Source organism: Oryzias latipes, chromosome 16 (assembly GCF_053564925.1).
Source record: "Oryzias latipes strain Hd-rR chromosome 16, Olatipes_Hd-rR_3.1".
NCBI classification, from domain to species: domain Eukaryota; kingdom Metazoa; phylum Chordata; class Actinopteri; order Beloniformes; family Adrianichthyidae; genus Oryzias; species Oryzias latipes.
The window spans coordinates 19,061,351-19,072,637 of record NC_136252.1 but is presented as its reverse complement, the minus strand read 5'-3'; the positions used below and the strand labels follow the sequence as shown (position 1 = coordinate 19,072,637).

At 38.6% G+C, this 11,287-nt stretch overlaps 1 protein-coding gene across 1 annotated transcript; it reads right to left on the bottom strand.

Annotated features, from left to right (window-relative positions):
* Window positions 1-726: 726 nt before the first annotated feature.
* On the bottom strand, window positions 727-7,949 carry LOC110016742 (serine/threonine-protein kinase pim-1-like). Its single transcript, XM_023964277.2, has 12 exons — window positions 7,922-7,949; window positions 6,080-6,232; window positions 5,277-5,399; window positions 4,438-4,497; window positions 4,248-4,330; window positions 4,124-4,168; window positions 3,828-4,034; window positions 3,525-3,705; window positions 3,264-3,434; window positions 2,751-3,182; window positions 2,458-2,537; window positions 727-1,369 (listed from the first exon to the last, which is right to left on the bottom strand). The coding sequence occupies exons 1-10, from the start codon at window positions 7,947-7,949 to the stop codon at window positions 3,088-3,090; spliced, it is 1,146 nt and encodes a 381-aa protein (XP_023820045.2). The 3' UTR covers window positions 727-1,369; window positions 2,458-2,537; window positions 2,751-3,087.
* Window positions 7,950-11,287: the final 3,338 nt, after the last annotated feature.

Below are 11,287 nucleotides of genomic sequence, written 5' to 3'. Positions count from 1 at the left end.
GTCCTCTTTCCTCATTTTCTTTCCAGCATCTGAATTTTTTATTTTGGTCTGATAACTGTTTTTTTAATAATGTCCTTTATCAGAAAGGGAAGAGACGTTGAGATCAATAACAAATGTTTTTGAGGGGGAGGAGCTTTGTTGAGGGGGCCATTAACCAGGAATTAACAGAGGAGGCATGGCCCACCCGCTACCTCCCCCTGGCCCGCCACCACCCCCCTTAAGGGGACGTCACTTTTTCCTTTCCTCTCTGTCCTCTCTCCTCTTTTTCGTTCCAGCAGCCGAGCAAATGGATCTTAGAGCCTCTTGTTCTAGATGGATTTGGTATTAAATTTGGGCTTCTCTTTTACAATCTAAGGGAAAATCTGGGGTATATTTATACAAACACTCTCTTTTGTGTCTGAATCTAAATTTTAGTTTTAGAATTTTTTATTTTGGTCTGATAATAGTTCTCAGTTATCTCCTTGACCAGAAAGGGAAGAGATGTTGAGATCAATAACAAATATTTTTAGAGGGGGGAGCTTTGTTGAGGGGGGCCATTGACCAGCAATTGACAGAGGAGACATGGCCCACCCGCTACCCCCCCCTAGCCCGCCACCACCCCCCTTAAGGGGACGTCAATTTTTTTTTCCTCTTTCTGTCCTCTTTCCTCATTTACTTTGGAATCTTAGAGCCTCTTGTTCTCGATACATTTTTTTTTTAATTTGGAGCTTTCTTCTACAATCTAAGTGAAACTCTGGGGTATATTTAAATGAAGACGCCCTTTTGTGTTTGAATCTAAATTTAGTTTTAGAATATTTTACTTTGGTCTGACAATAGTTTTTTCAAATATGTCCTTGACCAGAACAGAAAGAGGCATTGAGATTAATAACAAATATTTTAAGGGGGAGGAGTTTTGTTGAGGGGGGCCATCAACCACCAATTCACAGAAGAGACATGGCCCACCCGCTACCTCCCCCCTTAAGGGGACGTCACTTTTTTTTACCCTTTGTGACTATGTTTTTCTGTCCAGCAGCTGAACTGAATCTGCGTTTCTTGTGTTGGACAGATTTTTTTTGACGTTTAGGATTCTACACTTTAATAGAAAATCAGGAGTATATTTGTGCAAAGTCCTCCTTTTGTCTTCCAATCTAAATTTTAACTTTAGTATTTTGAAATTTTACCCCACCTCTTCCCCCTTTGGCCCACCACCACCCCCCTTATGGGGACATTCATTAATTGATAATCATGCTAAGAGGCTAACGAGAGGTTTTTTTGTTAGAGGGAGGAGTTTTTTTTCAAGAGCAGCCCGAAACTTACGATTGGTGGAAGAGGCGCTGAATGCGGGGTCAGCTCGGTGGTGATGCCTGTTCCCCCTGGCTGCTTGTGGATCCTGCAAAATAAATGCAGTGATGCTCCAGTGACAAATGTGCCAGATTAAAAACTACAAACACAATGATTTGCAACTGAAAGAGCAAGTGATGCAACTGAAATAGAAATATCTAAGGTTAAGTTTGAGCAGTGAAAATATAACCAGTAAGATAAAAAAAATGAATTTTTGGTTGAAAAGAAACTAGACAGCAAAATTAATACAGTGATGCACAATCCGTGGATGTAAATTGAAGGGTTGCATTTGGAGAAAAATTTAGTCTATGAGCCACTGGAGACTTTTTCTCTTGCAACTTCCTACTTTTGATTGATTTACCAAACGTTGTACTTAGCCTCCCATTAACACTGAATTGAATTATTGCAACTCCTTCAGTGTTCATGCAGTTAACATGATTCCATTGGATTCTGAAAGCTGAGAAAAGCCAATCTGTGGCTGAAATCCCTGTGATGCCTTCATTTATTTGTAAAAAAAAAAAAAACATTTCAATTATATTTTGCTTTTAAGTTCATGCCAAATGAAGGATTGGAAGTTTTTGATATTTGCATCAATCAGCATCAAGGGGATATTCAACATTTTAAAAACTTTGCACAGATATGCAGCCTTTTACAATGGTTTAGTGTTGCATATCAGCACAAAGTTCCTTTTCTAAGCTTTCAGAATCCGTTGGAATTACATCATATTGTGCAAACAGTCAAAGAGTTAAGGTAATTCAAAAAGCATTTTGTTTCCTTTCACTGGTGACAAAAAATGACAGTTTTATCTGTTGATTTGCAATGAAACGGAACGCATAAATAAAATATTGTGTTGGAGAACAACTTTACAGAAGGAGGGAGCAGGAATTTTCAAAGACAAACTAAAAGAGATGGCGAGATCAATAACCAATCATCAGCCTCATAGCATAACTGCCGACGCCATATTTGAATGTTCGTAGAAAGCAGGAAAAACTCACTTTTTAGCAAGAAAAATGGCATTTTGTGGCATATATTAACATTTGGTCAAAAATGACTTAGACAATTATGCTATGAGGAGAACAAGTTTTACTTTTTGCTTTAGAGGGAGGAGCTTTTTTTAAAGAGCAGCCAGAAACTTACAATCAACAGAAGAGGTGCTGTATCCTCGCTCAGCTCAGTTGCTGGTGGTGATGCCTGTTCTCCATGGCTGGTTGTGGATCCTACAAAATGAATACAATGATGCACAATGAATGTGTGTAAATGGAAGTGTTGCATTTGTAGAAAAAAACACACTTTTTGACAAGCAAAATGGCGTTTTGTGTCAGATATCAACAGCTGGCCAAAAATGACTTAGGCAATTATGCAACTATGAGTCTAATAAAAGTTTTTTTTTTAGATGGAAAAGCTTTTTTGAAGAGCGACAATTTACTTACAATCAACAGACGAGGCGCTGCATCCTCAGGGGCTGGTGGTGATGCCTGTGACCCATGGCTGGTCGCCGATCCTGGGCCTTTGATGATGGGCTGCGCCTCGGTGAAGGGTTGTAAATATGACCCAACCGCTTTTAAAGGAGAAGCTGAGCAAGGACACCGGCGTTCCGGACCTGTACAGGCCATCGGCCGATGCCCCCTGAAAACTTCCCCTTCGGGGAATGTATTTTTTATGTATTTATTTCGTTTTTCTGTTTTTTTTTGTTTTGTTTTTTGTTTTTTATATATTTTTTTAATTTTTTGTTTTTTTATTTGTCCATCTCTTCATGACTGGGTGGTTTTATCCACTCAGCCATGGATGAAGAAGGAGATCTTCTAATGCTGGCCTGCAGTGTGGGAGTGAGGCCAGACATTTCTCCAGGAAGTCCTTGCAGTCTATGAAAAAGAAGAGTAACAGGATGAAGCTGACAGATGCAGGGATCCATCCACTCAGTTAAGTTGAGATGTTTTTTTTACCTTTAGACAGCTCCGGGCGTGGCTTCAAGTCCTTCCAAAAAAATCTTTGGGCATGGAAAGGACTTTCGTGCAGAAGTTCGAATGTTACCACCCCAACCTGCCACACCGTGGTGGGCCCGGCTGAATAGGAGCGGCAATGTGTGAATTCAGGGGGGTCTTGACACGTCGTTTCTAAAAAAAACACCCAAAAAAAATAAAACACATTTTGCACACCAAGGAGCAAAAATAGTGCAAAACTGAAGCAGAAGGCTGATTACTCACCCCAGACAAATGTGTGCATTATGTCCCTCTTTGTGAAGCTGCTGAGGCCGAAATCAATAAGGCGGACACGCGGGACAGTGGAGCTGGTCTCCACCAGGATGTTCTCCATTTTGATATCCTGGTGGAAGATTTCCCTGTCTTCCAGCTCTTTAGCAGCTTTTACAAGCTGCTTCAGGATGATCTGAGGAAGACAGAAGATACAGAACACTCTGAGAAAAAACACATGGAAGAAGACCTCCTCAGAGGGAGAAAGAGAAATTAAGGACCCACTGTCAGCAGGTGGTCATGTCTGAACCCGCCTACCTTGGTCTCGTCTTCTTCCAGCATCGGTTTTTTGACTCTATAGTCGAATAGGCATTCGACTGGCGTGGGTCTCTCCATGACTAGGATCAAGTCGTCTTCCTGGTCATAGTGGTCAAGCAGTGACACAGCAGCTGTGGACCCCACCTCTCCATCAGCCGCCTTTTGCATTATCAGAACCTCTGTAGGTATCTGCTTGCCTTCATTATCCTGTAAAATGCCAGGAAAGTGTAAGATGAGGGTGAGAAGCTGCACAGGTGAGACTTCAGGTGAGCACCAGTGACTGCGGCTAAACTTACGGTTTGCCGTAAGACCTTGGATTGTGGTATGTATTTGATCGCAACCTGTAAGACACAAACAGAGCTTTGGTGAGCATTTCCCTCCTGATCTGCTCCATCAAGAGCTTCTCTATGTCACACTTACTGGGAAGCGATCAGCAACGCGAAAGCCAGCATACACGGACCCATAACCTCCTTCTCCCAGCAGGCCCTGCTTCTCGTACTTTACTGCAGAGACACAGCAGATAAGTTCAGTTATGACTGTGAGGAAAAGCTGTTTCAACAGGATTTTAATGTTCTCCTTCATTATTAAGAAACCTGACTACTATTTTTACCTTCAAATTGGTTTGGGTTGCTTGTCTCGTCTTGTGCTTCTTCCTTTTCTCTGGAATCTTCTGAAAAGAGCAGACACACATTTGAGAAACTGTAAAAAAAAAGTAACTCCAGAATGAAAGAATTCCATTATTTTTCTGAGGGCCAAAGATCAAAGCTTCTGTAAATTCATTAATGGTCACATTTTGCTCACAGACAGAACAGCTTTAGAAGAGCTGCTAAAGGACCGCATGAAATTATTGCTTCCATTTCTTACTCTCTGTCAAACATTACTGAGTATTCATCACATCATTCTTTCTACTTTGATCTTTTCTTTTAATGTTTAAAACAAAGTGACAGATGACTATTTAAAGTTTAGGTAAAAACACAGAGAAGTTTTCTGTATTAGCCAAACTTTTGACAAAACGTCTGTCTTAAATGGAAATAACTGACAATCAACCTGTCATTTTCTATTCATTACAGAATAAAGTGTGTTTAATAGAAGTACTGGCGATATTTTATTGTGCAATTTATACTGAAATGTGTGGACTTGAAAAACCAAATATAATATTTTATGACTTTTTTTATGACTTTTTTTGTCTTTTATGTTTATTGGACACAAAATATTTTTAGCAAAAATCTAAAATTTTCTGTGTGAAAATTGTTTCAATGACAAACACAGAAGATGAGCTCTAAAGAATTTGGACATTTTTAATTTATCCTTTGATACATTTAACTAAACAACATATTTTTTGTAAATGTTTCTCCAATTAATTTACATAAAAATGCAATTTGTTTTGCTTTTTCAATTATCCTCATGTTAGTCAGACTGAGAAAAATCAAAATGTTATAACCATCTTACCGTTATCAGTGTCAACGGGGTGGGGGGTGCTGCTAGGTGGAGAAAGCCTCCTCCTTTTCTGTGCAGTCACCCCTTCAGGTGAGTACTGTAACTTTCTCTTTCTGGATGTTGCATTGAAAGGCTCTGCAAAAAAAGCAACCCAAGAATAAGAACTGTTAGGACACACAAACCTGGAAATGGGTTCACTTAGGAGACGTCTGGTTTAAAACAACAATTCACTACATTTTATTTTTCATGTTAACTGGACATTCACATAGCACTTTATTATTGATATATCAGATAACCTTTATAATTTTATGACCTAATTATATTGATCAATATCAGTATTTTAAACCAGACAATGTGTATTGAACATGAATTTAAAACAATTAAAGCCTGAGATTCTTCAAAGCCACACAGAGTGATCGGGTCACTGTTTGTCATCATTTTTTTCAGAGTTATAATAGCAGAAGTAGACTTTCATTCAAAGTAATTCATCTTTGTGTGTCTTTACTCCACCCTGAACTGGCAACATTATGGAAGATGTGGAGGGATGGAGTTATTGATGCTACACAAGCTTGAAGAAAGCTTCACTTAGAAGTAGTTTGGATCAAAACAACAGGTGGAGCGATGGAGTTATTGATCACTGCGCACATCAAGCTACCAACAAATCTTAATTCTGAAGCATCTTCATTGTCCAAAATGACTGGCATACTTTTATAAAGAAAACAAATAGGAGGCAGATGTTGATGATGATAGCAATGACGTCACTGGAATGCAATAACTAGTAACTAGAAAAGTCAAAAGTGTTATAATCATCTTACCGTTATCAGAGCCAACGGGTTGGGGGGGGCTGCTACATGGAGAAAGCTTCTTCCTTTTCCCAGCAGTCACCCCCTCAGGTGAGTATTGTAACTTCCTCTTTCTGGATGTCGCATAAAAGGTTCTGGGGGGAAAAAGAAACACAACATTGAGGACTGTTAGGACACACAAGATTGAAAATAGCTTCACTTAGGAGTCGTTTGGATCAAAACAACAGGTGGAGCGGTGGAGTTATTGATCACTGCGCGAATCAAACTATCAACATATCTTAATTTTGAAGCATCTTCATTGTCCAAAATGACTGGCATACTTTTACAAAGAAAACAATAAAGTAGGGAGATGTTGATGATGCTAGCTATATAGCAATGATCTCTCTGGAATGCAAAATAAAGCATAACTAGTAATATCAACAGTTGGTGAGGCAGTGCTTCAACCAGCATCATCTAATCTGTGCTAAATATGCGATGCATGTCTTTCATTCTGATCATTTAGATCACCTTTATACTCAACATATCTATATTTGGCATTTGTAAGGCTTTATATCCAAAAATTGTACATTATAGACATTTTTATTTCATGTCCTCACTTAGAACCCATACATGGAGACGTGATTATTGATGCTTTTGTAGAGCTTCTTTAAACTAAATCAGATCTCTAAACATCCACCGTGTCTTCCATGCATTGTTATGAGATAAACACAGACAGAAATTTGAATGCATCTGCTGTAAATCCAAGTATTGTTCACACCCGTGTTTTTGAATGACTTATTGCGTGAGTTTATTCACATGAATGATTGAATGGAAACAGTGTAATTACACATATTGCAAAGTGAAACTTCACAAAACTAAGGCTAGCCAGAAAAAAATTCCCCGACAAGTAACTACTTCAAGCTTATGCCAGAAAAAAGTTTGCTTTTAGAATTTTCTTCATTTTAAATATCTCTTTATTGGAAATGATCTAATTATTTCATGGGAAGTAATTTCTATTTCGTGGTAACAAAATTCTAATTTGTGGGAAATATGTAATCATTTTTTTAGCCATGTCAGTTCACGGGCTCAGAATTTATTTAAGGTTAAGATGACATAAAGCTGCACTGAAGACGGATAGTGATGCAGGCAGTAGCTCTGCCTCTCCACAGAGGGCGCTCGTGAGCTCGTGTGTGTTCCACAGTTGTTACCAAGTAAGTTTGAAAAGATTCCATTCTTTTGTTTTGTTTTGTTTTGTTTTGACTGACTGCAATCATGGCCGATGGAATGTCATGAAAAATGTCTCAAAGTTAAAATTTCAAGAAAAAATTTAAAGAAATAAATAATACATGATGCCTGACGGACCAAAACATCTTTAAATTTCTAAAACTAAAAGATAAGGAGAATTTTGCATGCTAAAATCACAAGAAATTGTGTCCAGAATGAGAGATTAATGTACTTCATTCACAAAAATTTTTTTAGACCACATCACTGCTTTTTATTATTCACACAACTATGTGAAAGTTAACATTTTATTTTTAATGATAACGATTTTTAATATTCAATTCTTTAATTTTTTTTCTTTAAGAGTTTTGAGAAGTCAGTCATGAATTGTTTGAATAAAATAAATGTTTCCCTCAAACTCACATCACATCTCTGTTTAAACTACAAATGGCAACTCATAATTTTACCACATGCCAGACAAACCAGCTTCTATGCTGGTTTGTCAGCTCAGGCAATAATGTAAAAGACTGTAAATAGTTTACAACAATGTAAAATATTAGTAAAATATGAATATATCACAATCTGGATATAAAATCTAATCACAAACCTATACTCAGCTTGCAATCAAAAATATTCTATGGGTTTTAAACTTACCTGGGTTGAAATCAGATGGGTTGTCCATTTTAGATTGGTTTTTGTCCCGCAATGTCGCTGAAAAAAACTTTTTCTAATAAAATCACACCAACGGAGCTGTCTCTGTCTGGACGTGTCGAAGTCTCTTGGCAGAATGATGATTTTTTAGTACGTTTCCATAGATTCTGTGACATCACAAAGAGAACCAGGGCAAAACCTGACAGAACTGTGATTTCACCGTGGAAACGTTGATTTTGAATGGCAACAGTACAATTCATATGTTTGTTTGTGTCTATCTACAATCAAATCACCAAATTACATCAAAACTTCTTTGGACGATTTTCATCTCAATTGGTGTATTTGCTTTTCTTTAACAACTCTGGGTGTGGGGATGGGTTATTTATTCTATTTTATTTTAGCTCCAATTTTTGCATTTTTAGATACATTTTTAATGTAAATCTATGCGTATAGTAAACAATTCACTCACTTTGCTGAATCCCATCCACTAAACCATTTTTGGCACATTCTTCAGGTGGGTGGAGTAAACTCTGATGAACATGCCCCTCCCATTTCAGACTCCATTTTCACCTTCAAAATCCAATGAGTGATGTCATTGTTTTCTAGAGGTGAAACGATAAATCGATGAATCGAAATCCACTCCTACAATCTAACCAGATCGATCTAACCGTGGCAAGGTGTTGATCAAATGAACCTATACCATTGATAAATCATTTCAGAACGAGATGCATTGATAATCGATCTTGAAAAATACCATTTGGATTGAAACACAGTATGTTTATTTTACTATAATGTAAAAATGACTATCACAGCAGACTACACACATGTGACATCAGCATAAAATGATCCAGCCATCATTTCAGTCCAATGTGTGGAAACACTTTAAATTTTGCAAAGACATGTGACCATGCAGCACATGTGTCAAACTCAAGGGGCCACATCCGGCCCAGCATGTAATTATATCCAGTTGGCGAGATCATTTAATACTGTTGTTATTAATGTCCCGGCAATATGTAGTGCTACGTACCAATAACATTAACTACAGATCCCAAAATGCAGCGTGTCAGCTGCCTTGCAAACACCAGTGTTGCCAGGTTGGGCGGTTTTTCGCTCAGTTGGACAGTTTAGATTCTAAATTTCTGGGCAAAAATTGCTTTGGGTGGGTGGACACAATTTGGTCGGTTTTTGGTTCCTTATTGAAATATGTCTCTGCAGGGACATGTGTTCAGGTGAGGCAGTGCCTCACCTGTAAGCAGCCTCACCATTGTGAGTAACTAATAGCTGAATAAATATGTATCTACTAATCTGTTCTATAAATGCAGATTTAATGAATGAGTTTTAATCATCCTCACTGTAGGTTGCACAATCCTAAATTGGGTTGATCGTGTGCCTTTATACTAACAATGTGATTCTTTATTAATTTTTTATACTTTGTAGTCTATTTTATTATTTGACTTTACTTTTCCATGCTTTCAGCATCTGTATTTCATTAAGTGCCAAATATTAACTTTTCATTCAACCATCCTCTTTTAGCTACCACACTAGAAACCTCACCCATTCACTTTTTGTTGTCTGAGTCGCACATTTGATTTGTTTTTCATTCAGAAAAACATTCAGAAAAAAAAAAAAAAATAGAATCTGCTCTCTCTGTTTCAGCCCCACAAATACTGGCTCCTCCTTTTGCTCACGAGGCTCCACCTCCTTCACCTGATAGTGGTATCTCTGCAGGGCTTTAGATGGCTTAGCTTCACATAGCTGGGATTGAGGAGCAGCAGCTCCAGTTGTCCTGCCTCCAACTCAGTCTGCTGACGATGCGACAGTAGATGCAGCTCTTTGTGTCTCTGTGTCAGTCATAAATAAAAGCTGCTTCATGTTTTCTCTTCAGCTGCTCCTGAGTCCTGGCAGGCAGCTCTAACTGCAGAGCAGCACCAGTGGATCGGACGGGTCCTGTTTACCAGGCACAGCTCAAGGAAGTCTAGGTTCACCCTTGATTGGAATCTGAGGGGAAACCCTCCCCTATCCCACCCAAATTATAACCAACCTCTCGCATCCCCTGACCTGTTCTTTGTGTGCATTGTGATGAAACTGTTACTCCATTAAAAGCTAGAGGAATGAAAACTGGTTTCGCTTCCCCAAGACCTCTTAAAAGGTTTAAAAGTTTAGATTTAAACATTTAGAGCAGGGCTGGCAGCTTCAAAGCCCGCTGTGTCTGCATAATTTCAAGATATCTAAGCCCTACTTGTGACTGATTACCTGGTAAAAGTGTGTCCAGCCATATAGAACATGCCTGAGCAGGGAATGTTGAAAAAAAACATGCGGGAATGCATCCCTTGAGGCCAGGAGCACGTATGTGTACTATAAGAAATAAACTAACTGAACACTTCTTCAGACTAAATTGGAACCTTTTGTTTTCATATTGCCTCACTTTTAGTATAGACTAAGTGTAATTTTAGTACACCATCTAGAGAGGTGGAGGTTTGCTCTAGGAAGGAAGAGAGGATCAGACATTTAAGACACAGTATCAGTGAGTCAATGAGAAGGACTGAAGTCAAACGCTGAGTTACAGGGAGCAGAGGTGAAGAAGACAGAGGACTGAAGAGGCATGTGTTAGCAGGTGGGAACGGGTGGAAGAAGGTTTCAGCTGTAAATGTGACAAAAGATCATCAGCAAAAAATGAAAGGTATGCAAGACAGTGGTCAGAGGAGCCATGTTGGTATAAAAACAGTGGCTCTGAGAAAAAGAGACAGGAGCCAGACCTGAAGACATTAAAATCCCCTTTGAGAGAGTGTGGATCAAAATGGTTTGGACACATTGAGGGGATGGATAGTGATTATGTTAGTATCGGATACTGATGTTGGAGCTACCAGGAAAGGCCTAAAGAAGATCAAAGAGGTGGATGGATGTAGTGAAGGACGACATGAAGGTGGATGGTGGCAATGAGGATGCAGGAGAGAACGGATGACAGCAGATCATTTGTTGCAGTAACTCTTAAGGGGAGAAGCCAGATGACAAAGAATATGCATAGAAATGAATTCTGGTAGTGTTTAAATTCCATTTTCTCACTAAAAAAATATTTTTTTTCATGATATTTAGGCAGAAATCCTTCACATTTCTTTATTTAATTGAAAAAATAACTTAGAGTGGAATCTTGAACATCACTAAAGTGAAGTCTATACTTTTTGTTTTCTCTTTGTTGGCCAAAATGACCTTTTGTCACTTTGCAGGATTTCTCCTCACATGACAGTAGTGAAAGGATGAGCCTAAATAATCACATTAGTCGCAGTTCTTCATGTGCCGTGATAAGTGAATAATTATAAAGACCAGAAACTCAAGCACAGCCACATCTAATGCTCCCACTGCGATTGACAG